Below are 27,747 nucleotides of genomic sequence, written 5' to 3' on the forward strand. Positions count from 1 at the left end.
GGCGTTTTGTAACCTGGTCATAAAAAGAGACTAGATTGGTCAGGCATGATCTGCCTGCCACGAGCCCGTGCTGGTTTCCCCTCAGCATAATTTGTCCTGCTGGGCTCTCACAAATGTGAGCCTTGATAATTTTTTCAAAGACTTTGCCAAGGATGGAGGTGAGACTGACTGGCCTATAGTTGCCCGGGTCCTCCTTCCTCCCCTTTTTGAAAATGGGGACCACGTTGGCCCTTTTCCAGTCCTCCGGGACTTGGCCCGTGCGCCATGAGCATTCGAATATTCCTGCCAGTGGCTCTGCAATGATGTCGGTCAGTGCCTTCAGCACCCTCGGATGGAGCTCATCCGGGCCCGCCGACTTAAAGGCATCCAGTTCTTCCAAATGACTCTGTGCCATCTCAGGGTCTACGCATGGTAGTCTGGCGCCTTGCTGCTGCCTCTCTACAACCCCAGTGAGAGACTTGTCGTGCCCCTCACTTAGGAACACTGAGGCAAAGAACTCGTTGAGGAGTTCAGCCTTGTCCCCTCTGTCCGTCACCAATTGTTTCTGCCCATTTAGCAGGGGTCCTATTCCTCCCTGGGCCTTCCTTTTACTCCCAATATATCTAAAAAACAATTTCTTGTTGTCTTTTACTTGGGATGCCATCCTCAGCTCCATGGCAGCTTTGGCCCGTCTAACTGCCTCCCTACAAGCACGAGCAGAGGAGGTATATTCGTCTTTGGTGATCTCTCCCTGTTTCCACTTTTTATGTGCTCCCCTTTTGTCCCTTAGGCTGCCCTGGATTTCTCTGGTCAGCCAGGGAAGCCTCCTGGCCCCTTTCCCCCTTTTGCCTCGCTCGGGGATCGTCTTGCTTTGTGCCCGAAGGATCATTTCCTTAAGGCACAGCCACCCTTCTTGGGCTCCCATCACTTCAAAACTCCTACTCTGCAGTGCGTCCTTGACTAATCGCCTGAGTTCATTGAAATCAGCTTTCCTAAAGTCTAGCACTTTCACCCTACTAGTTACCTTACCCACTCGACATCTTATGGTGAATTCTATTATTAGGTGATCATTGTAGTGAAGGCAAACAAACACATTGTGGGTCTGGGTTGGTTCCTTCTCCAGCCAGTTCTGGAAGGCAGCTTTGCTGCTATGCGTTGGATGTAAACAGCAGACAGTTTCAGTGGGACTGTAACCTTCGGCTAAAATTAGGAAACTTGAAGCTACATAACACTGTCCCCTTGAGCAGAAACCCTCAAGTGAGAGAAGAGGAGAAAAGAAAGGCTGAGCTCTTTTGTCAGGGGCAGAGTTTTCCTATCCTGTGTGTAAGGACTGTCTCTGTATGGACTTTTCCTGTAGTAACACAGAACCTCCTAACGCATTTCATACTGACGTGCACCTAACAGCCTAAGTCTGCTGAATGGCTTGCTTCGATCCCATGCCCCTTTTTTATGTCTCGTTCTAACCCTGTGCTAGTGACTCGTTATGCCAGGATGCCTCAGGACATGACATGGAAATCAAACGAATGATGCATCCCAATTGCAGGGGCTGCAGCATAGCACAGATACATCCTAAGTTGCTTGTATTGCTAGCAATGCAGCCGCAGCTGCCCAGCAGCTAGGAGTTTGCTGCAGGCTATACATTTTGCCTGAGTTTCTAAATACCGGTGTATTAGCCCAAGCTGAGCTCTGTGTCTCCCCAGCTACCACCTTGGAGCTAGCTAGCGACTCAGGCATGTCTGTGCTATGGTGTAGTCACAGCAGTGACTTCAATGAAGACGGTTCACCTCCAAAGTGGTGTAGACTGATGTCGGTCAGGGCTCTGGCCCTGAAGTGCAGCAATGTCAGAGGCAGCTAGCTCACTGATTCCCCAGAGGGAATTCCTATTGCTGGTAACTGCCCGGAGGTCACGGTCCAGGCCACTCTTCTTGACCAGAGCCAGAAGGGCATGCAAAATGTCAACGCCTCAGGGCCCCATTAGAAGAACCTCTTCATGAGCTGTCATACTGAAAGCTAAAGGCTGAATAACATGCAGTTAGGTCATTCCTCCACATAACGTCCTTGCTGGATATACTGGAAAGCGGATGAATTCCTCACTTAAAGTCATCATCTCTTAACTCCTGTCTGCAGCAGCAGCAGCGTCAAGGTTTGCCCTTCCTGGCTGGGCTTGCTGCAGAGGTCGCACTGGCACATTTTGGCAGCACGTATAGGGCTGGTCTGGTGCCTCTTCTCTTGGGCCTTATGGAGTCTTCCAAAGGCAGAGAGCCTGCGGCTCTGAGATCATTTCACTCTGCAGCAGCCCTTTATTGCCAAGTCAACGAGCAGGGAAAGCTGCATCCAGCTTCCTTTAGGCCTGGTGTGAAGGACAGTCAGTGTGATAGATGGTCTTTGAAGGAGGGAGAGAAGAGAAGGAGGGAAAAGAAAAAGAGACAGAGAGAAATCATCCGCGGTTCCAAGAAGCGGAAGGCTTCCCATCTCTGTCAGGGGTGGGAGGGAGAGAAATGCATGCCTGTAACTCCACGCTCTGAGGGGGCCCATCTGGGACTGACAGATCATAATGCATGAGTCTCCACTGCCTGAGGAAAATGACTGGCTGTGTGTGCAGCAAACTTCCCATCCCTGGCAATGGCCCCTTCCCGTGCACCGTGCCCTTCCAGGCAGGGGGCTTCCTCAATCAGAACCAGGGTAGCAGCATCCACTTGCCTGGTCTAATTAGTCCAGCTAAGCAACAGTGCCAAAAAAACAATCTAACTGGGCCACCTGTGCAGCCACATGAGCGCTGCTGATCTGTTTTGGGGTTAGGAAGCTGAAGCGGGAGCAGGGTAGTGAGCTTGGGGCACCACTGCCAGGACGGGCAGATTTACAACATAGACGCAGAAGGGGAAGAAGGGAGCTACTGTGAGCGAGCGTGGGTTATTCACAGCCTTTAAGGAGGAGAGAGAAAGGAGTGAGTTGAGATCATCCATGGGTCTAAAAAAAGTTCATAAACCCTCTATTTGCATCTGGGGTAAAGAGAACCCATGCAGGGCAGATGCTGGAGGATGGGAAAGGGAGGCCAGGAGCCCAAAGCCTTCAAGACAGCAACACAGCTGTAGAAACTCATCCAGTTCACTAGATCAGATGCCCCCCAGATAGACCTCCAAGCTAATCTAGCAAGGAGGACAGGCTGCAGGGTTGGGAATCAGCAATAAAAGTGGGTAAAAACTGGCCTGACAGGGCACCTATACATGTTATGGACCTTTGTTCCAACATGTGCTAATTAGCACACGTCGGAGCAGACTTGATTAATCGAGTCTGCTGAAGGGTGCTAATTAGTGTGCTCCAGAAGCCTCTGCATCATGTGTATTCAGTGTCGCCACATTTCAAAATGGCAGTGGGGGGGCTCTTTAACTAAAGCTCATTGAATGAGCTTTTATTAAAGTGCCCCCATCGCTATTTTGAAGCACAGGATGCTGAATACATGTGATGCTACAGGTGTTTTAATTAGGGCAGGTCTCAGAGCTGCTCCAATTAAAGTGCCCCCCGCACTCTGGAGCATGTGTATAGATGCCAGAAGCATGAAAGAACACGCTTTAACACGCTCACGCTCTGCCTCATTGCAAGCCTTATTTAACCTCACTCTGCTTATGATCGACTCCTCATTGCGACACTGAAACTGTGAAAGATGAATGCCTACCTCCAAGATAAGTTCCTTTTGTTCCACTTCGTCACCGCCTGAGCGTACCGCTTTCGCCTGGCTTCTGACTCAGCAAGATCAGGGAGAGAGCAACGAGGTGTCTTCATTAATTCCAGCGTGGCTTCATCTAATTTTCAAAGGAGAACGTAAAAAAAAAGGACAGAGGGAAGGGGAAGAGAGAGAGAGAGAGAAAGCCTTGAAATAATAGGATGGAAATTGGATATAGGATGGAAAGTCTCTGCTTTCAGCGAGTGAAACTGTGGGTTCAAAATATTAATTTCCTTCTCTCAAGGTGTTAGCAGAGGGAGGGGATGGATACTATGGGTGCAGGAGCTTTGTGAGGCACTGCACTTATCAGGGTGATGATCCCTTTAAAACATGCTGATTGCCATTTCCCCGTCACCCTGATCTAGAAGGGAATACTGCTCTCAACTCACCCAATGTCTGATTCTTATGGTTGCCGCTTCTCAAATCTGTACATCTGCCAAGATGGAATGACTGCTTTCAACACCATTGCCATGCCCATCACAGGGAACTGGCAATGCTTCGCCGGCAGAAACTACACAGCGCAAACAGCACCAAGTGTTAATTTTTTATTATTCTACACAGCCCTACGCCCCATTTTTTACTCTGCATCTAAATGCTCCAGTGGCATATGGGGCTCGTCTGCACAGATGAGGCTATAGCAAGGGAAGGCATCTCTCAGGAGGGCTGCTGCTATGAACAAGGCTCTTCCTATCTGATTAGGAGCAAGAGACAGCTGAGGCCCCAGGCCCACCCAGCTCACACATGGTGCTATTTGCTGGCGATGAATGTCCCCAACCATGGGTTGGGAGCACAGTGCTACAGGCTAAATTAGCATGGAGAGGGAATCATGAAGAGTTGTGTCAGTGGAACAGGCTATGATAGGGCCGATCTTTGGCCTTTCTCAAAAATCGCCTACAGGAGCACCGATTTATCAGCAAGGCATTAGACAGAAGCCCTGCATAAGAGCAAATGCTGAAAGCAGGAGGCCTGTTTGAATGCAGGAGTTACCCACAGATCTAGGACAGCTTCAAAGAGAGATATGGAACTGGAAGCGCCTTTGTCCTCACTGCTGCTCCCTTCCAGATGACATGGGTAAAGCTGATTTTCCCCATGCCTAGCTCCTCTATATCAGTGGTTCTTGTTTGACGCAAGGGATGCACTTGGAAAATATCAATTCCTAGTTTTCACTCATTTTTCGATTGTGGAAAAATAGTAGAGCAACTCTTCCGTTGCAAAGAACTTGAAAAGACTACAACAGCACAGAATGCTTTTAACGTTATGGATTCCCATTTGAAATCTGTGGATGTATCTTGTGGATTGTGTGCAAACACCCAACAGTGCTAACATTGTACAGCACCTTGTGGCACCCTTGAAAGGATTGAGAATCACCGACCTGCACGGATTGACCTATGTGGGTGAGAGTGAGGGAAAGCGAGGCCGTGGCTGGAAGCCCTGGCTCCTCACATCCATTCTCGGCTCTTTCATGAACACATTGCGTTATGCTCGGTTGGTGTAAATGTAAGAATGCCATCGATTTCAGCGGAGAATTTGGCCTGTTACCTTGTGCAAGAAACTCAGGTGCTCTGGGGAACCAGTGCAGAGCACACCAGCTGGCACACACTGATTTTATTTGAAACATAAACACTCCTTTCATTATTTCTCGTCTTTAAGCTAGATTGCCAATCATTCCCCTTTCGGCACAGGGCGGCCTTGTTAGACGGGAAATTGATTGGTAAGATGCTAATATTCTTTATGCTAAGTTTCTTTATTAAAAATTGATTATGCTTTTAAAAACTAGATCCTCAACTGGTATAAATCAGCACCACTCTGTCCGTGTGCCAAGTTAGAGATCAAGCCTTATATTTAAAACTAAAAAGAAACGCCTAAGTACAGAGATACAACCCAAATCTATGATTTACAAGGAGAAGACTGCAAGGCCCATTTGCAAACTATGCAGATGAACCAAAAAACACCCTTTATTCCTGACTTCCTGCAGTTTTGGATAAGTTGGAAAGGGAAAAAATAATTACACATATTTAATCAAGAATTGAAATCGAGGGTCCCAGTGATGGCCTGCTAGGAAACCTTGACTGAAGGCTGTTAAAATGGCACGAGAAACAGCTGCTGCTCAGAGAAGAGCTTGCTGAGAGTTGGCAAGGCACATCCTGGATCTGGCAAAAGAGAAAAGCCTGCTAATTTTCAGCTTCCCTCTAACCCTCTCCTGAGTAGAGGACAGGGAAAGCAAAGTGCTCACCCTATAAGGAGGTTGCTTCTATGCACAATGCTAGGCAGTTCACGGGGACAGGAGGAAAGATTTATCACCATAGAAGGTGGAGAGGGAGACTTCACAAAGCTCTGGACGATGCTTTTGTCCCCTCCTCTTGAAAACAGAAACCACTGAGGAAGTCTGTGGGAGCCGAGCAAGCAGCTTCTGATACAATTGGAACCGACTTCTGTACAGCACCAAACTTGTATGTGCTTAGTCCAACCAAGTGTAATCTCTGAACTTCAGGCACTGCTAATCCCTTCTAGGGTTGGCGAGGAGCCTGGATAGGAAAGACTTGAATCCAGTGCCAATTGTGAACGAACTGGATTTCTGGTGGATTCCTGGATTTGGTCCTCTGGAGCTCAGGGAGAAGCCACTATCAGGGCTCTGACTGGTAAACTACATCAGTGGGTCTCAACCTTTTTTGTACCAGGACCCATTTGTAAACAGAGATGGCCAGTCCCGACCCAGTGCCCCTCACTCCCAACCTGCTGTTCCCAGGCCCCAGCCCTGCAGTGAGTGGGGCAGAGGAGGCCCCAAGCAGCCCCTTGCAGGCTGGATCTCTGTCAGCCCTGCAAGGGAAAAGCCACAATTTCCCATGTTTTTCTCCTTTAAAGGAGAATCCATTTTTAAAGTTTTTTTGATTGATTTTTAAAGTTTGCCCGTGACCCTTCCATATATTCTTGCAACCCACTTTTGGGTCACAACACACAGGTTGAGAAGCGCTGAACTACATGGTCAAAACCTGCACAGCTCCAGGGTAGAAGACAAAGGAAGAGAAGGCGTGACTTGCTATGCTTTCAGAGAGGGACTCCTTTCCTTAAACAAGCTGGATATCAAGAGAGACAGGAACACAGTGTCTCAACCACAAGCATTATCCTTTCCAGTTTTGTGTCTCCTAGCATTTTACAAGCAGGGGTGAATTCACGGTCCCTCCAGCCCTCTAACAAAGTGTTATGTCCATTGCACAGAGGTTAAAGTCCACGGCAGAGCCAAGGATAGAAACCAAACTCCTTAAGCCCAGTGCTTTAACCACCTTCTAGTACCTTAACCACACCTCTGGCTTTGCTATCACAAAGGAGAGCCAGCAAATCTCATCCAGCTCCCAGGCATCTCACCGCAAAAAAGGATAAGGGCAGGAAAAAAAGGCAACAGGAGCAGCAGTGAGTGGGAGTTTTGGAAGTGAGTTATCCATCATACCTGCATCTTATCCGAAAAGATACCAGCAATAACAATACTTTAGCATAGAGATTTGGAAGGTTAAATAGGTATTTTTTCCACAATTGGATGGTGCAATTAATGCTTTGCAAGAAAACAACCCAGTCTTCATTTCCTCTCTCTCTTTTTTTTTTAAGCACATCAAGAGCTATTTTAAACACAGTAAGAACCCCAGGGGCCTTCGGCTGATGCAGTAATTGTCTGGTTCGAGTTGTTGAAAGCACAAGGCAAGAAAGCACCTGAGCCATGTAATTACTCCTTACAACAGCAAACTGGGCCGTATGTCATGCACACATTAGATCCTAAGGGCGCAGCTTGGCAGGATTGGAGGCAGCAGTCTGGTCCCTGCCTGCTCCGACAAGGAGGCACCTGATTCTGGATGGCCAAATGTCAGAAAGGGAGGAAGCGCTGTTTTCAAACTGACCTAGTATCCCCGTGGCTTCGAGACCTCCAAACTGTTGCATGGCTGTGATGGCTTTTGTGAGCTCTTCCTGGGTCTGCAGTTGTCCTGTGACAGGGTCCGGTGGAGGCAGGTAGCCAAATCTTGTCAGCCAGTCCTGTGAAGCAAGGAAAGGGAGACAGTGAGAGAGGGTAGAAGGATATGGGCAGGGAGGTTACACATGGAGATGCTTTTCCCAATACATGTTTACACCCCAGCTCCTCACTGAGCTGTACAGTCTCTGTTAACAAATGAGTGTGTCAGAACGGATCTGTATACATTACTTAAGTAATGGAATCCAATGACCTTCATGCATTCCAATGCTGACATTTAATTTTCCCATCCGGCTGCAAACTATCTTTGATAATGGCAACAGCAGAGTTATAACACTTGGGATTACACAGACATCCTTTATGCTCCCCTTGGGCTCTCTTGGTTGCTAGCGGAGAACTGTGTGTAGGGGACGCTGGCTGAGGACGACGGAAGCTGAACAAGATGCTTACTGCAGAGGCCCGAGCCAGGTAAAACTCACCTGGTTCAAGGCTTCCTGCAGTTCACAAGAAGAGCCGCTGCATTCAAAGCTTTGGAAGAAGCTCAGGGACTTTAGAAGTTGTTTGACTTGGCTCGGCCAAGATCTTCCTATATTCAGCACATCCCATTCCCACCAGCAGACACCTGTACATGCTTGCACAGCAGCCTCTTTGGGGTGGGGGTAGCAGAATGGGGCTGTCCCTCAGACATTTCACTCTCTCCACATTAGGGAGCAAATGCCCCATGTAGACCTGCTCCTGCATGTTGGGTGCTGATCCAATGGGTAAGGTTAGTCCCCTGGTCTCCACCATCTCAAGTTATCTTCTGGGGAGGGGCTGATACAGGTCTCTTTTAGCTGCAGACCCCCAGTCACTCTGCTGGGACTTCCTACTGCCTTGCCTTCTCCTGGTTAATTTTATTTTTGCACCCAAGACATCCCCGAATGCACTACTGGCAGCCCAGGGAACCGACGGGAGGCACTCTGGGGTGTCTTAAGACAAGGATAAAAGACAAATTGTTGGTGGAGAGGCAGCAGAGGGACTTGGGACAGCTCATCCAAGGGAAAAATCTGGGGGACATGCGGGACGACAGCTTTACAGTGCTTGGCCACTACCCCAAACACCAGAGAAAGCCGGACTCCATAAAATCTAGAATGAGGAAAAAGGCCTTTGCTTTAAGTTTCAAAATGAGTTTTTTTGGTGTCAAACGAACCTCAAAGCAAATAGTTCCTAAAAATGAGATACAAACTGAGAACTGAGGCTCTCTGAGATGCAAGCAAACCAAAGCTGATGGGTTTCACTGGAGAGGCAAGACTGATGTCTCGCATGGTTTTATAGCCTGCCTTCACCACCACCCAGCCCTGGGCCTAAGCAAGTCCCCACTGAAGTCTGCAGGAGCCTTTCTGCTGACTTCAATGGGGATTGAGTTAGGCCCTTTAAAAGGAAGCAGGTGGCATCTTCTGAAATAGTTACCAATTAGCTAAATTTCCAGGCAGCTGCAATTGCCCAAGACCCAGCGTTGATTAGCCCTAAGCTTAAACAAAACCTGAACCCGCAGAGAAAACTCAGGGAGACATGAAATTACGATGTGTTTCCTGGGAAATCATCCTATTGTACACACTGCAGGTTCTTCTCTTGATCTCTCCCAATTAGCTGTCAGGCAACATGAACTTTCAAGAAAGGATCTCTCCTTCCAGAAACAGAAATGCTACCCAAGTAATACAAGAGGGATGCAATTTACTAATCAGAAAGGGTTTAAGTTTTCTGTAAGGGATCAACGGCTGCAGAAAGATAAACTGTTCAACATCTTGAAGCCAAAAAAGTGATCTACCTTAAAAGAAGTCATTCCCTGCTGACTGCTGTCTTTTGGTACATTGCAAAAATACATCTGAACTTTTAAAGCATCCGTTTAAAAATATCATCCCATTGAGTCTTCCTGGCTTAGTTTATTTGACCAATTTGTCCCTTGATCAAAACGGATCAACAGCCAACGGTCTCTGGTGGTCTATGTGAACTGAGTTTGGCAGTCGTAAGCCAGGAAATGGACAGTCTCTCACCGATTTCAATAGTTTGCATCGAGATCTTAGCGATCTTGTAACCAAGAGTGTTACTTGACTGGCAATCGATCACTCTTTGAACTGCATTGGCAACAATGCCGTTCTGGAGACCTCTTTCTCTCGCTCTCTCTCTCATCAGGCCAAACACGTTAATGACATAATCAAACAAATAGCGTAAAACATCTTGCTGCAGCAGTCTTTTAAACAGCTTCATTTGTCATTTTTCTCATTCTTTCACTTCCACTTCCTCCTGTCTCAGCAAAGCAGGTTATTTATACCACCGTGAAGACATGATTTCTGTTTTCTTTATCTGTATCAAAGCCGCATTGATCTATCGAGCCACGAAGGATGACTGTTGAGCCAGACTTTTACCTTGGTCAATATACCATTAATTTGCTGTAGTAAGATTAATGCCGGAAGTCAGTAGCTGCTTAATGCGGGGGTTTGTCTCAAATCCCAACAACACCCAAATGGCTACCAAGATGATGGTGTTCCCAAGTTTATTTAATGAGTTAGATTAAGCAACTGAAAACGTACAGAGCTCTGCTGTGGATTTTCTTAAGCCTATTGCGACAGCCACATTACCATTCTTTAAAACAGAAGGGTCTCTGGTTTTGTCTCTCCCTAACTATTCAGGGCTTTTTTTCACCCTTTTTCATGGCTGGGTAGTTTTTGCAGGGTTACACATTATTACAGAGAAAGCTGCTTATGCTGCTATTTCTTATTGTTTAAATGCAACTCCAAGATCCCATTAGCAGCCACATCACTAGGAATACATTAGCCACCAAAGAGCACAGTCAGATAACCTCGCTGTTATTTCGTCTCACAGCAAGCACGGTCTGAGGGCTAGACCGAAAACTCTCATCTGTGTTTGCTCTCGCTGCTATGATTTGTCCCTTTGCATAGTAAAAACATTTGTGACAGAAATTAAATATACAATTTGCACCTGATTGTTCATGAGAAATGGTCTGTGACATGGAGTCCTACGTCGGCCCATCAATTGCCAAGGATGGTGGAGTTTAATTTGGTTTCCCTCCATAGCCATGGAGACAGTGTCATTTATCCCTTATTGTAGCAGAGCCTTTTGTACACTGGAGACCTAACTCATTCAGCGTTACTCTAGCCCTCTTGGAGAACGTACTGGAGGACAAAGGCTAGGAAAAAGAAATGCAACTGCGTGTGCCTGAGACGGACAGAGAGAGAATGCAGTCCAACAAAAGCTCTCACTGATTCAGCTGCAACGATCATTGATCTTTATTAAAAGAGAAAGAGAAGAAAAAATAAGTTAACAGAATCCTTTTGTCCTTCAAAACTTTTAGGACAAGACTCCAAGCTCCCTGGAGCAAAAAAGCAGCTTTATTGCTACCTTACAGCCTGAGAAGTGACAGACCCACCAATACAATGAATGCCTTAGGGCACATTCACAATGCTGATTCCTGGTTGCTCCATCCCGGATAGCTGCTCTTCCATGGCGCCAGCTGCTCTGTACCAAGTACGGCATCCTGCCGTGGTCTGTACTTGAGATACCCTTGCCAGAGGCACTGGATGCCACCATCTCTTCAGAGTCAAGGAGAGGGTGAGGCTTTTTCCTCTATCCTATGCAGCTACCTGAGCTAGGGGAAAAGCAATTGGATTTGGAAGAGACAGCAACTAACTACAATTTGCCAGGAAACTGTTTTCTCTTTCTGGGAAAATTTGAAATATTGAACATTTTTTCCCCCAATTCTGAATCTAGATTAAAAAAAAATTAAACTCTCAAAAATTCTCATAAGCCAAAAATCTGAAAGTATCTTCTATACGAACTTGAAACCCAGGACTTGTTGCATAGAAAGGGTCAAAATCCCTTTAAAAGCAAAGAAAGAGAGAGTCAAGAAGTTTGTTGAGACTGACCTTCTCCAGAGAAAGCTTTGGTTTCAACAAACTGACCTCTTTGGATGAAACATGCTGGGTCAAAAATTTTCCAGCTGCTCTACCACCGACTCCAAATTGAACATAAGAATATGGCTGAGATCTAATACAGGGTCATCGGGTTGGAAGGGGCCTCAAGGGTCATCTGGTCTAAGAGATGATCCTTGTGCAACAAAAGGAAGGATAACTTGAAGGTAAAGATACTGAGGCTGGACTCAGAAGTGCTGGAGTTGGGTCCAAAGCTTGGCAAAGTCACTCCATTTTGCTGTGCCTCAGTTTCTCATCTGTAACATGGGCATAACAATATGTCCCATTCTTTCAACCTTTGTCTACTTAGATAGCAAGAACTTCAAGGCGAGGTCTGTCTTTTACTGTATGTAAAATGCAGCAACTAGCTCACTACCTCCAGGGACTAACAACCAAAATAATACTGTGCACAATTCATTTTCACTGCTGACACAATCAGAGGGAGAATCTTTCTTTGGGTGCTGATGGCTTTCAAAGGCAGACAGAAAGATGTGGGTGGGAAGAGCTCAAAAAGAATCCAGATGATACAGCTTCATTGCCGAGCAATAAAAATGTACAGGGAAAGAAAAAGAAAAGTAAGAAGTGCCTACGTGGCAGTAGCATCTAGAGACACTTTCATTTGTCTGAAGCCTCCTTTCCATTGCCGTTGATAAACACAGCTGCAAGCAGGATCTTTCTTGCTGCTCAGCACTAAGCAAGTGATTGGCATAGAGACTTCTCTTCAAACCAGAGGCATTATGTTTATTGATAAAACATTATTCTGGTGACCTACGCATCTCCCCGATGGAGCTGTGAATCACTTTCCACCCAGTGGAGGCTCTGTTGGACGGGTCTAAGGTGGGGAGGTAGGATATCCAAACACTTTCACCTCCCGAGACAGGGGCATTAATAGTCCTGGCAGGAAGAAGGAAGGGCTATATATTAACTGTTAAAAAAATAGAAAAGGAAATTCTGGCGGAAACCAGTGGACACAGAGCCATCATCCTGATTGCACTGCGAACGCAGCCGACTGTTGCATCAAGGAGTCATCAGGAAGGTTAACCCCGTCAGGCACAGCTCCTCTATCTCCACTGTGTATTTATTTGTTTTACAGTACCATCTAGAAGTCCCAGCGATGGTCGGGGTCCTTTTATGCTAGGTGCTGGACAGCCCCATCGTGAGACCCTTGCTGCCTGGGAGATTTCATGGGGGGAAGCGAACCTACTCTGTATTCCCATCCAGACCCACTGCACAGCCCACTGTCACTGTCGCAACGGCCGTCACACCCCGCTCTATTCAACTGCGACTGTCTCGGGGAACCAATGGGTAGGAACAAAATGTCCTTGTGTCTAATTAGCGAGGACAAAATTAATTGGTAAAGGAATTAACAAATCCATTATAAAAAAAAAAAAGGAAGAGGCTTGAGGGAGGATGCATTATGATCAGAAATATATTTGACAGCAACTTTTTTAGCAACGGGTCAATTAGGACAGAGCACTTATTTTAATTCCTCCTTTTCCCTCCTGTGTCTGCCATCCGTTGCTTCTCTAAGGGGGAATATTTCCCCCTCCCCCACAGCATGTGGGACTTCATTAGCATCAGGACTTTAGGTTTTGTTTTAAAACTGGCAGCTTTTGTAATATTGCCTGCTGGGATGCAGCTTAATAAAGCACTTTTATGGCCAATGGCTTTGTACTTTTGGGGGAGGGGGGAGAGTATGGAGGAGCATGCTATAATTTTTAAATGGTTTGATTTAATGTATTTTTCCTTTCCATACCCTGCTGTGGTTGGTGACCAATACATTTATGAAAGATGTTTTTAAAATGGCTGCTTTTAAGTGCAGCTTCACTTTGAAAAGTGACTATGCTAACTATGTCACTACAGCCCTTTTTTCCCTCCACAAAAGCTGTTCTCTGGGTGCACACAGAGTCTGAGTTGCGCGCTTCAGTGACAGAAAAATAAGCTGTTTTTTTTTCTTTTTTTTTACCCGTGTTGGGGCTCCTGCAAAACTATGGAAGAGCACGATGGAGTAAAGCCTGGTTTATGCCTTAAAAGATTGGGAACTGAGCCTCAGTTGCAGAATCTTACTTCTTTTGGTGATGTGTAAGTCAGAAAAAAAACAATCAAACAAACAAACCCTGCTTGATTTTCAGCTCTTTTTGCTTAGAAACTAGTTGGAGCTGTAAACTGATGAAAGACATTCTTCTTTTTATTGCACAAAATACTAGTAGTCCCAGGCAGGCTCCAGGTTTCCATTGTGAGACACCAAGCAAGCACAAACAGAAAGGTAATCCTTCATGTCATCCCTGATGCAATGTTCAGATTGGAATAGCGCTCTCATTTCTCACGCACTTGAGTTTTATTCTTCCTTTGCTCTTTTGCTCTCCAGTAAAATTAAATGCTTCAGTTGAAAATGGGTGCATTTCTAGTTCCTCTTTTATAGATGATTTCTGAACTTGGGGGTTTTCCTTTAACAAGTCTTGGTGCTATAAGCTGGATCATTCGACAGCTACGGATGACAACAAAAGGCTTGGTCAGCAAGTTTTCTTCTTTGTGATTTATTTTTAAGGGTCACAAGTTGGCATTTACAAGAAAATAAAACAGTTCAGCATATCCAGGAAAGTAAACTGAAAAACTCCCCTTAAGCGCTCATCTACTTGTGCGACCTCAGGCTGAAGAATGCAACCTTCTTTCTGTGCCGACTCTCTAGTAGCCTCGTGTGTTAGCATAGTCATTATAACCCGAAGGCTCAGAGAAAGCCAGATCCCCGTTCTTCTATGGATTGGGCTAACACACAAGGATTAAAGCTGGTCCTCTACCCCAAAGAGCTTACAATTCACATAGCTCACATAAGGGATTTGTAACTAAGCCAGAGACTGAATGAACATCTCTCCATCTTCCCACTGCCACGGTTGCAAATAGAGCAAGGGGAAGCTCGCTTGAAGTGAATTCCCTGCTTATTTAAGGACCCAGAAATGTTCCTACCTCCTGCCACTTTCTGCTTCAAGGCTCTCGGCAGTGATTACCTGCCGTTTGAGTTGGACTCCAGATTCTTTTCTGCTTCCTGTCCTTAAGTTGAAGCAAGATTGTGGAAAAGCGTGTAAAATGATGCTTGTAGACATATCGCTTGCAAAGAAGTCAGGTGATGATGCAAGTAGACAGGCCACTTGTGTATTTTGATTTACATACGTAATCTTCAGTGGTAAAATGTCCTTTTGGGAAAATTAAAAGTCACTTCCGCTCATGCTGGGTTGAGCCGAGGCAGGTCTCCCCACCCGAAATATTCTTTTTGTTAATATTCTATGTCAAGCTGTACCAAACTGTGCCTCTAATAAATTATTGCACTGATCATTTAAACATTAATCAAGCTACCTGTTGTTTTTATTAATTTAAAAAAGGATTCCGTCAAAGTGGTTAGGCTAAATCCTTACCCCATCCCAGGCTGGGCTTTGGCTTGCTGGCATGTGCAGCTATAAATTGCTTTCCCCCTGCTGGGCCTGCCTCCTCAATTCTTTGTACGTAGGAAGGAATGCGAACTGTACAAGCTTTCTGCTCCGTCTTGAAGAAGGCAGGCTTCTCCTTCCATAGCAAGCGCGCAATCGTGAGATGTGGGGGTAGGGGGTTATTTTTGTGGGGTTGCTCTGGTCCCATTTCATCCTCGGCTTTTTCCCCTAGAGATTTCTAAACCTGGCATTAAGTGAGTTGGTAGTGTACGAGTTATGTTGTAGTGGTGATGCCATTAAGCAAGCTGAAATAAAACTATACGCATGTCTAACTCTATATCAAATTACTGAACCATGCCTTCTCAAATGCCAAATTGCTGGCTTTTCAGAGATGTTAGTTGCCCCTCAAAATCTCATTTTTGTACCCTATATTTATGTCTTTTGCATGTAAGCAGAGGGAACACTGCTAGGGAAAACATGTCACCAGTCCCGATGAATTCAACCGAGAACATCAGACGTATTTGCAAATTTATCAGAGCCGCTAAAACAAAGGTTTTCTCATTGCAGGTAAAAAGTAGCTGGGGCAACTTATTACAATACTGGCAACTCTTTTGTATGTTTCCAGAAACTTGATGAGGCTGAAAGCTGGCATTATGATGATGAATTTAATTTGAGAATTAAAAAAGGCAGGATGTGGAGGGACGCCAGCAATACTGAAGAAGAGCTCTGCAAAGCTTACGAGTACCAAGTCATGTTGCTGCTGTATGAACGCGTCAAAAACAATAAGGACATCAGCAAGGATGCGCACATATAATTAAGTACATACCAAAGCCTCGCTCGGGGAATTAAGAGCACTGTACCGGTGCTAATGCAGGTCAGGTTCACCTGCTACCGCAACTTAAGAGTAGATAGAGCTACCCGCGACTGTTATTGCAGAGCGCAGTTAAATTAGCTGGCCACGTCTAGGTACCAAAGGCTTTGTGCAGAATTGTACCTTAGAAGGGGCTAGTAGTCTTACTCCCAGTGGACGAAGTGCCACCAGAAAGTTGTGGAACTAAAGCCCACTCCATGAGACGGGAGACTGGACTCTTTAACCCTGGTCGGCAGCCAGTCTAGGAGCAGAGTCCCGACAGACGGACAAACAAATGATCTCCTTTGCTCCGGCACCGAACTAGGTCTGAATGTACTTCCCTTTGTATTAAACCACAAGGCTGAGAGGGGGACACTGGTGTGCGGGCAGCTCCGTGTCTCCGTATACACTGCCTTGCACCCTGGAGAGGTCACTTTAGCTTCGCTTTATTTTTCAAGCGAGGATTAAGCTCAGCAAGCTGATGTTTCACTCTGTGTAATTCGACTGTCTCGTGAGACAGACAGATGCACACCGCTACTCAAGAGAACAGGGCTTTTCAAAAATGCCTTTGCTGCCGCATGTTCTACCATGCTCCTGGGAATCTGCACTTTATTTACCAGAAATTCTTGCTGGCTGGTGTCGAACGAGAAACCGAGCTCCCTTTCAGGAAACAAAATCAACCCATGCAAAAAAAAAAGCATCCTTCCTGTACAATACAGAGCAACACAAACAAACTTCAATCTAGATTAGCAAGCATCGATGGCCAGTCTCAGTATCAGTTCTTGGATTTACTTGCTCTTAGCACTCCTTGGATGCTTATCTTTACAGCACCGTTATCTCCACAAAGCTTCCGAAAGCCAGAGATCCAAAGCTTCTTAAAATCTGACAATGCCGATACCTTGAACAAGTAAGCTTATTCAAGATGACTGGTTCTGCAAACCTCAGTGCATTAAAATGATGTTCAGGTGAAATCAATATAATATCAAGAATACAGTACATTTGGCAGAAAAGGACAGTCTGTTTTTGCTTCATGCATCTCCTCTACTCTGCTCAGCATCAGTTACCCAGTTAATAAAACTTTTCAGTGCTCCTTTTTTGGGTTGTATTTATGGTATTCCTATGTGCCTGGGAAGACTAAGTCATTTGTAAATTGAGCCCTTTCCATCCTGCCATCCTCCAAATGAGCCCACAGCGAGCATGAACAACGGGAAAAGAAATAGAAAACGTAAAAAACTTGTTCTGTCTCCTTAACTCTGCCCCTTCCTGCAATGCAGAAGTTCAACAAGGAAGCGGTGACAAACAAGCCAAGCAAAAAACAAATGATTTCAGAGCTGCTGAAAATTGCCACGGCCTTATCACTTCAAACACATGGAAGAAAGAAAAATTCAAGTACCAGCTTTCCCAAGATTAATGACCCAGATCAGTAAAATAAAGCGACAATCTAGCTGTCCAGCACAAATGCCCAACATGTGATTTTCTCCACCTCCAATACTGCTTGTAAACAGAGTAGAAACAAGCAAAAAAGAGACACATAAATTAAGGGAAATTGCTTTGGATTATTTGGATTTTTCTTCACAAGGTTTACAGCAGTCAAGTTTTTGTGATTATTTGCATGAGACCGAATGACCTTAGGAACAATGCCCATTAATTAGAGCACCACATATGGTGCTGCATTACTCCAAGGGATGTGTTCTCCGACATAATGTTCTTTGGGCCATGCTAGAGCCAATAATTTTGCTCCAAAGGTTGTCATGCACCTCTCTAATGAGCCATCGTATGCACATAATCAGCTGATTAATTCATTAGAAGGAAAACCGCAGTTTGGATTAGAACCAGGATTTTGGCTGCTTCCACTGATGAACTGAAGGAACGGTTTCATTAGCTCATGCCGGAGGAGTTCACTTGAATCCAAACAGCCAGTTAATCCAAACTAATACAGCCAACAGGATTCAGTGTAGAAGTTAATACAACTGCTAATGAATTTTTTTTCTCCTTTAAACGTTCAATTAGGTTAACAACAGCCGTGATGCAGAAGGGCACAACCTACAACGCTCAAAGGCAGCAGTGTTTGCAGCCTGACATGACAAGCCTTTGATGTCATGGAACATGGTACTTTGCCATTGCTAGAGAACTGGCAAAGGGAATACATCTACTAACATGCTGCTCACTTGTTCGCTAGCAGCTGTGTGCAGTGCTACTGGATTGCAAGTTTTGTCGCATGCAATTAGATCTTGTTTGCATCCATCAGCGCTTGTATTCTGCCACTAGCAGAGCCAGTGCCTGCAACCTGACTCTCTACTGTCCTGGACCTCAGAGAGAGATTAACACTAGGGGAAAGTGGATAAAAATCAAGATCATTCTTTCTTGGTAGCATCCTATGCCTATTTTGCAAGGCTCTGAATGACAACACAAGGTGGAAGATGATGGAAAAAAAGCAAGTATCAAACCACTGAGTAGGTAGATGGTGAAAACCCTGCATAATCACACCGAATCATAGGAGGATTGTTGTGCAAGGAAGCATATTTGCCCTCCAGACTAAAGGAAAACACAACTGAACCAAAGACGGTAGAACTAGGGATGTAAATATCATTTAAAAATATTATCCGTTTCATCTTTTCTAATTATATTGGTTAAATGGTTAACTGGTAACTCATAGCTCGTTCAGTAGCCTCTGGCGGGAATGGCACCGAGCCTTGCCCCTTATGTCTTCACCGTGCTCCCAGCACTGTGTGGGTCCCAGGCCACTGGCACAGGAACCAGAGGGTATGGCTGGGCCACTAAGGGGTGCTGCCCAGCTGCAGAACCGTAGCTTTCCCTTACCCCCATGGGTAGAGGCTGTGGACATAGCCAGGGCTGCAGACCTCTCCTGTGCCTGGATCCCGCCACCTTGGGGGAGGAGGTGCCGAGCCCCGCACAACGACCAGGTGGGTGCAGCGAGACTCCTGGCCCATGGTGGGTCTGCCTGGCCCTCCTGCAGTGGCGGGGCCTGGGCAGGGCAACCAGCTCCCTGTGCCTCCCGCTGTGCTTGTGCCAGACCTGGAAGGCTCCTCTGTGCTGGGCCCTCACCAGCTCACCCTGGGGGGACGGGTTCCAGTGGGGCAGCCTCTGCCAGATGCACTGCATCCTTCTCTCTCCCGCTCACGGTGCTGGGGCTGCCTTGGCCCAAGGGGGTATTGCAGCAGCTGGAGCAGGCAGTGCCAGGTCTGAGTGGTTGCTGCCAGTCCCTCTTGGGTGAGAGTGCAGCCTCAGGGCATTCCCGAGCGGCAGCATCTTTGCAATACAGAACTGGCTCCCATGCCATGATTCCTGTAGCCCTCAGCAAAGGGGCTGTGTTAGGGTTGCGAAGGAGGCATAGCAAGGCATGCTGTGCTCTGGCTGTCCAATGGCTGGTAGACAATCCCCCTAAGGACCACTGCTAGCTGCTGGAGGTCAGTGAAGGCTTCAGGTCACAGCACAATTTGAAAATAGTAATTTGAGTTCTGTGGAGAATCTGGCCCTGTGACTTAAGAAGGTCAAGATTTCTTAGGGTGATATCTTTTATTGGGCCAACTATGTAGCTGGAATAGAGTTAGACCAACTTTTGAATGCAAGACATCACTCCTTGTGATCAAGCCTGATGAAGCATGTCTTGCATTTGAAACCTGGTCTAACTCCATCTCAACTACACAGTCGGTCCCATAAAAGGTATCATCCTAAGAAAATATAGAAAATGAGGGTTGGAAGGGACCTCAGGAGGTCACATCTACTCCACCCCCATGCTCAAAGTAGGACCAGCCCCAACTAGATCATCCCAGCCAAGGCTTTGTCTAGACGGGTCTTAAAAACCTCCAAGGATGGAGCTTCCACCACTTCCCTGGGTAACCTGTTCCAGTGCTTTAGTACCCTCCTCGTGAGAAAGTTTTTCCTAATATCTAACCTAAACTTCCCTTGCTGCAGCTTGAGCCCATTGCTCCTTGTTCGGTCATCTCCCATCACTGAAAACAGTCCAGCTCCATCCTATTTAAAACCACCCTTCAAGTGGAAGGCTGCTATTAAATCCCCCCTCAGTCTTCTCTTCTCCAGACTAAATCAGCCCAGTTCCCTCAGCCTCTCCTCATAAGCCATGTACCCCGGCTCCTTCACCATTTTTGTTGCCTTCCGCAGGACTCTCCAATTTATCCACATCCTTTCTGTAGTGGGGGGCCTAAGACTGGACACAGTACTCCACATGTGGCCTCACCAGTGCTGAACAGAGGGGAGGAATCACTTTCCTTGATCTGCTGGCAACACTTTTACTAAAACATCCTAGTATGCTGTTAGCCTTTTTCACAACAAGGGCACAAATCCTTGCCTCTCGCATAATTTCTGGACCACCACCACTGCAGCATCACTCTTACACACTCCTTAAAAAAGGTCAGATATTATAACCTCGAAGTTACAGCTGTAAAATACCTTTGCTTTACCTTTGTTCATAGAAGTTTTGCCTTTGTACAAAGAAGGCAGAAAGAGGGCTTGAGTTTGCGTGAAAAATGAAGATGTGCTTATACCAATGAAGCCTCCTGGCAGCTCCAGCCTGCACAAGTGTCATCGGCGAAGAGTTAGACAGCACTTTATTGTGACACTCGAAAAAAAAAAAAAGAAGTAAGTAATTACCATTGCAACATCTGGTACATAAACAGTGGCAGAAGAGTTTGGATCTGATCTCAAAAATACCTCCGAACACCTGGCTCAGCCCCGGTGTTGATTGGTACAAGTCATTATTTTTGTCACCGAGGGCTGTACATTCCAGGTTAATTGCCTGGATCATTCAAACCTCATTTGTGTCAAACAAAGCGGAGTGCCGTCTTTTGGATGTACTGCAAACCAGAGGAGTGAAAGGGCAGGGCAGGGCACAGGGAATACTTCAGTAACAACTGCTGTCACAGAGACAGGCTCCTTCCCATCATAAACAGATTGGAAACGATGAGACAGTATCAATGCTGGTCTCTATCTGGTGACTGAAGATGATCTTAGGGCCCACTGCTGGCACAAAGCAAGATGCAGGATTTGTCCTCTTTTTCTTTCCTTGATGCCTGTGCTCCTTTCTTGATGTGAGAACGCAGACCAGAGACATGTTTTACATTATAACGGACAGTTTTGTAGTCGAGTAACAGGGTTTTTTTTTAAATTGGTAACCTGTTCCCATGTATACACACTCCAGCACTATTTCAGATTAATTGAGCCAACAGCAAATCCACTGTGTGATAAATGACCCTAGATGGAATACGATTCAACCCAAGGATGCTGGAACCGAGTTCTCCCCATCCTGTTCAGATAGCATCTCCCCTCTACTCCTTTTCTGGCACACAGAGCTCCCCTTCATGTTTCAACTTCCTGTGAAAACTTCACAGAGGAGCATTGGAGCTGCTAACTCAAATCGGACCCCAGGTCCATCCTGTGCATTAGGTTATCTTTGAAAGTGGCCAGTACCAGATGCTTCAGCAGATGCCATAAAATCCCAGCAGAGTACTACACCCACAGAGCAGTGATGGTACCATTGCACTGATGTCAACAGGATCTATGTGCATGTATGTAATCAAGGCCAGGGCTTTGTCCACCTGGAGAGAGGAGACTGCTTATAAAAAAAACTCCAACCAAGGTTTTTTGTTCTGCTCAGGCATGTCAGTGCCCAGGGAAACTGGTTGTGCCTCCCTGATTCTGTGATCAAAACTGTACCCGCTCTGGTGTAATTTAAAGTATCCTGGGGCTGCTGTCAACTGAGCCAGCAGCTTCCCAGGAAACATCCATCAAATAAACACAGCTGGGGCCCAGCATACTCCAGCCACATCCCACTTCTCTTCTCCTTGGACCAGATGCACCATCAATGCTGGGGGCTCGGGAGGCAGCAGGGAAGATAGATATGCTACCTCTAGGGCCACAGGGATCCTCTCTTTAGGAACAACTGTCTGGGGAGTTGCAGCTGCCTCCCAATTCCATTATTTTGGTGCCAGGGAGGCAGAGAGAGTGCCCCCGTTGCAGAGAGTTAACAAGTTCAAATACGGATTTATTTAGCAGTGCCCAGTTGAGTGCTCTGTAGGAGTGGATCTCCAGGGATCTGATTCATCTAGGCAACCAGATGTTTGGATGTTTAAATGAAATCTCCAGACCTCTGGAGTGTTCAAAATTGGACTAGACTAATGCAATTGCAAAAGCAGGTTTTTTAGGGAGCTTCCAAAAGCTGTCCCTCTCCCGGCTGGGCTGGAACCAAGAGATGCGGACACAAAAAGACATTGTTTGAAATAAAGAAATGCTAATGGGACCTTATCAGACTGCGAACAAATTGAGTTCATACTTTGGGTGACATTTGGGGGTCTCCTTTTATTCAAGCTAGATCACTCAGCCCTAATTTGGACCCAAAATGCTAATTTGTCTGCAATGAATGGGAAGAGCTGGAAAACAAATGTATTGATCTGATTTAATCCTAGTCCAAGCTTCAGGTCTTTCCACTTCGGTCATTAAACCACTTGTAGGAGTTAAATGACCCGACTGTTCTGCACCAAAACAAATCACTCAATAACTCCATTGATTTGTTCTGTTATTGGGTCAATGTCTCCCCTGCGATGGAGTCGGGCTTCTTTATTGCCTTTCTCCTCGTGGTACAGTCTGTGACAGGAAAGCTTCCTTTGTCCTTTCACTATCATATCTCAGGGGTCTCAATCACTGATTCATGGGCTTCAGATTTTTACCTCTGATAGCTTGTCCAGATGTCACTGGATCCTTAGTTTGGTAAAGGCTGCAGTCATCCTTTTGACAAAGGTCAAAAACCCTCTGTCATCTTTCTGTCCCTTAATGGTAGCAGTTAAGTAGAAATGGCTTTGAAGACAACCCTAGTGCATGGACTGCTGATTCACGCATACTCAGAGTGAGCCACAACTGACTTGGAGTCGGAGAACCATCTTGCCTACAATAAATACAGAGTCAAAAAGCTCAAAACCCCCTCCACAACCCAAATCAAAGCGATGAGAGTCCTCCCCCTGCCGTCAATGGTTTTTGGATCAGGCCCTTGCTGCTTCTGACCTACATCATCTCCTTGAAGGTACTGGCTTAGTAACAAGGAGGAACACAAAAACTGGAAGTTTTGCCAGGGATTGAAGTAGAGATCAAGCTCTTCGGTAAAAAATCAACTCCAGTTATAACTGCTGGTTCTGAATCTGCGTGGCTACAAGAAAAGTATGCGAATCAACACTGCTGTGACTAAAAACCACTGCATTTTCTGGTTCATAACTCTTGTAAACAGCAAACATTACAACAAGTCATTTTTGTTCACGTGCTTTCCCCCTTAGTTACACAAGAGTTTTAAATGAACGTAAGTGCAATACAAGCTCAGACCAATGGTCCATCGAGCCCATTCTGGTCTCCAACGGTGGTAGAAATGGATGCCATAGAGGGAGAGCACTGAACTGGATATCGCTGGAGTAATCTATTCCCTATTCATTATCATCCCTGGCATCTACTATTATTGGTTCAGAGATGCCAGAGGAAACATCTCCAACCATTCTGTCCAGAAGTCATTAATGGATTTATCATCCATGAATTTATCCAGTCCCTTTTTGAACCTGGCTATCAAGATTATCAATGATCGTCAATGCCGTGGATAAATAAAAAAGGGAACTCTTTGTAAGCAAGTAGGTTCAATGGAATAATAGTAGGGGGGAGGGAGCAGGACTGAGGCAGCAGCCCCAGATGCCACCTTTGTCGGGGAGCACAAAAGTAGCCATTGCTGCAGTGGCAGCTAATTTCACCATCACAATTGATGTGGCAGGAGCCGGCACTGTCCTGGGTGCAGAGCTGTGCTGTTACCCCCTGGGTGGGTTAATCAATCAAATCTCATGAGACACAGTGGACCAATGTAATGGTGCAAATGACAGTGGAATCACAGAAAAAATATGTCCAAAGAGGTCATCTTGTCTTGTTTCAATGTTATACTGTTGATTCATATTGAACTTGTGGCCTACTAAAATCCCCAGCTCCCGCTCTGCAGCATGGCAGCCTAGCCAGCTATTCCCCATTTCATTTGTGTGCATTTGACTGTTTCTTCCTAAGCGCGCTACTTTGCAGTTGTCTTTACTGAATTGCATCCTACTTACTTCAGAACATGTTCCCAGTTTATCAAGGTCACTTTGAACCTTCCTATCCTCTGAAGTGCCTGTGACCCCAGCCATCCCGGTGTCATTTTAACACTCAATGCCATCACACGAGTCATTAATGAAGTCATTGAAAAGCGTTGGTCCAGGACATATCCCCGAGAGTCCCACATGCTGTCTGTTCTCAACATGACATTGAACTTTTACTTGCTGAGCATGAATCTTCTGCTAGCAATGTACACCTTACAGCAGTTTCATCTGTGCTACATTTCCTTCACTTATGTGTGAGAAATAGTGCCAAAGCCTTACTAATATTGCGGTACATGACACACAGTATTCCACCCCCGTTCTTCAAAGCCCTGTTCCTCTAAAAGAAAACTATGGGGATCAGGCACAATTTACACTTAATGAACCAACTGTTCTTAAAAAAAAAAAATGCCACTTCATGAGCAATCCATAGTTGGCACAAATTACCCATTGAACAACTGCAAATACACTCATTTGAATCACGACCTGCTTCAACAAAATTTGCAAAACAGCTATAGGGGGAGGGGTAAATTATTTTTTTTAAACCCCAAAAGACCTAACTGCAATGAATGATTTAAGTTGTTCTAAGTAACATGGCAGCAACTTTGAGGAATACTCCACTTCTGGATGAAAACTTGTGCGGAGAGCAACCTAACTCTCACTTGAAACAGCGTGTTAGAAAGTACGCAGAACAAAGCAAAAAATCCAGATTGCATTTTCCCCATGAGTGATTAAAATTACACGGTCCCTGATTTCTGCAAACAGCTGAACCATGCAAGGCAAAACTTGCTTTTACCAGCACTTCTTTTGTTTTTTTCCCCAATTGCTAATTTAAATAATAGTAAATGTACATTTATCCAGGCACTGGGATCCCCCAGGACTCTACAAACTACAGAAACGTATGCAGCACCACCAAAGAACATACCAGATTACTGCAAGGGGTTGAAAAGCAGTAATGAGCTAACAAAAAGCAACAGAGCACACCATGTGTTAGCCATGGAGACTGGCACGATCCCTTTCCTCTGCCCAAAAGTACCCTGGAAGTTGACTGCCCATGCAGAGCTGGTGGGCAGGCTTTTCATGCGTCATTCATGCAATCCACATGCTCTATCTGAGCAGCGAAAGGTACCTACGATTCAACCCTTGAGTTTCAGATCTAACATCCTTGCCCGCTTTGGAGAATTACCAAGATTTTCATCATTGGGGCTGCAGCACCAGTGCAAGCAAAACCTCCAAGAGGAATAGTCTGCACCAGCAAGACTTGCCCCTATTTCAGTTAGGGATATGTTGTTCCACTGCACGGCAGCTTGGTCAATCCGATCCAGGGGCAAACCATGCTAGTGATGCTGCTGCTTGCACCTTAACCCCGCCCCACTCTGGCAGACCCAGCCTGGGCCCGTGCAAAGGTGAGGCTCCAACCATATCACTGCCCAACAGTGCCCCTGGAGTCCCAAATGTGATGGACACAGGGGAGAGAGCCCTGTCACAGTCCTCATGATAATCACCCCTTGTTATTTGTTTTACTCACCCCAATGCAGCTCCATGTGCCTCACCCCAACTCACATGCTGCCAAAAGGACCACGGAAAGACTTTTTCCCCCCCCCTCCTTGCTATCGCTGGGAGACAGGCTACTGGTTAACTCAGCCCTTTCTTCTCTTTCCCAGAAGTGAGATTTACCTTTCTTTCTTCCCTGCCAGGACTCTGTCTCCCCAGGGGAAATACTCGCTATTGATTTGGTAAGCTGTCAGTCAGCTCATGACGGCTGACCTGGCCGGAGGTCTCCAGCTGCAAGAAGCTGAAATGGGAAGCAAAAGGGAAAAACTTATATTTTAAAGAACTGCTCCTTGGTGTCAGCAAAATACTTGTTTTTTCTCTTTTTTGGACAGGAAAGTCTTTATTTTCCTCCAGCCACCTCCACATCAGCCCTTGGCTGACTGAACCTAGGATGCATCTCTTACTGTTAGCACCCACAAGCTTCTATTATTATTGCGATGACACTGGCATTTTAATTAAAACATTCACATTTTAAATGTGGGTGGGGAGAGGAAAACAGAACGGGCTGACAAACTGCCAGGAGAGAAACCATTCTTGAATGCTTCAAAACCCACGTCAACCCACATTTCCCCTATTAGTTGTGGAGTGATTCCAACCAAGTAAAATGGTCCAGGGAATAGAGCACTGGGCTAGAAATCAAGAGACCTTTTCCTGGCTAACCTACCAGCCCTCTAAGCAAGCCACTCTGTGCCTCAGCTTGCCTATTTCTGTAAGATAGGGACAGCAGTACTGGCCTCCTTTGCAAAGCACCTTAAGACCAGTTGATGAAGAGCGCTGTACAAAAATAGCATGATGATTTTTATGCCAGGTGGGCATATGAAGTATTCCCTTTCACTGCTCATCCACACTTCAGTGAGCTTGCAACTCTGATTTTTTTTTCTGGCATTGTTTTGTCACAGTCAGGGGTGCGAAAAGATGTGATTCCTGATTGACATCACCACGTGGGCAGAAGCCCCTCGTATAGGCGTTGTTATACTGCTAAAACTGCACTTTCATCAGCGTCGTTTCTTGTATACGCTCAGGTGGGAACAACTTGTAGCAGCAAAAGGGCAGCTTTGTTGGTATAAAAAGGACTTGCTGGAACTACTTTGTGGGTACCGAATGCTGGTGCAGAGAAGCCAACAGCTGTGCTCCGACACCATAGATCTCACCCAAGAGAAAAGACAGGGCAATAAATGAAGGTCTGCAGTCTGCTGAGACTGACAGCTCCTTTGGCATTCTGAGCAAGTGGGCTTTGAACTGTAGAAGCAGAGTCCAGAGGGACAGCTGAGGCCAAAAATGGGAGCGAGGCTCAGAAAGCCCAGTGAGTTATATAAACTTCACCATGGGGAACTAAAACATGAGGGCTCCAGCAGAATCAAGGGTATACTTAGGTTTCACTGGGTGTGTCTACACATGCATTTATGCTGGCTTAAGCTTACTGCACAGTAAGTGGGAATAGACTGAAAGCTACATGCGCAGGTGTTAAAGCGCATTAACTCTGTATGTGGATTGACTTGGGGCTAAAGTTAGTCCCAAGTCAGTCTACACACATGGTGTTACTGCGCAATAAGGCATCTACATGTGCATTACTGCGCAGTACGTCATCAGGCATAAATTTGATACCTGCATGATGTAGGTATCAAATTTACACTCAAGTTGGCGTAAACTGCCACATTCACTGTGCAGCATGGATGTGCACCTGTAGACACACACCTGTATTGCACAGTAATATTGGTTAATGTGCAGTAAATGTGCACGTGTCGATGCACCCACTGAGGTGGTATCCAAGCCCAAGAAATGCAAAGAGCACACATGAACATCTGCACAGCCCACCACAACTGGTTTCTCATCTGGCTGCAGCTTGTTCCCTTGTTTTAAATTTCACACCAGTTTGGCACCTCCTTCACTCCTAATCATGAAAGTTCACATTAGAGAATTGCAACCTGGAGCTAACGGCACAAAACAAATTTGATCCCGCACTATTTCACAGTCCCTTGCTCTGCCCCTTGTTTGGGATCTATGACACACAAGGAATTCCCCATTTGGGCTGTGACTGGATTTTAAAAATACATATGTATTTATTGAAATAGCAACTAAAAATGACACCTATTCAAGACTCCAAGGACTTTAATAGAAAATTGAAATTAGAATTAAATCTCAGCAACATTTAGATGAGTAATTCAGCAG

The 27,747-nt window shown here is 45.8% G+C and overlaps 1 protein-coding gene across 1 annotated transcript in view; it reads right to left on the reverse strand.

Moving 5' to 3' along the window:
• Nucleotides 1–27,747, reverse strand: part of MMP17 (matrix metallopeptidase 17) — an 87,472-nt gene that overhangs the window by 39,708 nt on the left and 20,017 nt on the right. The window contains exons 2-3 of the mRNA XM_006017075.2: nt 7,588–7,720; nt 3,653–3,779 (exon numbers count right to left, since the gene is read on the reverse strand). Of these exons, the coding sequence (XP_006017137.1) occupies nt 3,653–3,779; nt 7,588–7,720 (260 nt within the window). The remainder of the gene's footprint in view (nt 1–3,652; nt 3,780–7,587; nt 7,721–27,747) is intronic.

Source organism: Alligator sinensis, unplaced genomic scaffold (assembly GCF_000455745.1).
Source record: "Alligator sinensis unplaced genomic scaffold, ASM45574v1 scaffold628_1, whole genome shotgun sequence".
Lineage (NCBI taxonomy): Eukaryota > Metazoa > Chordata > Crocodylia > Alligatoridae > Alligator > Alligator sinensis.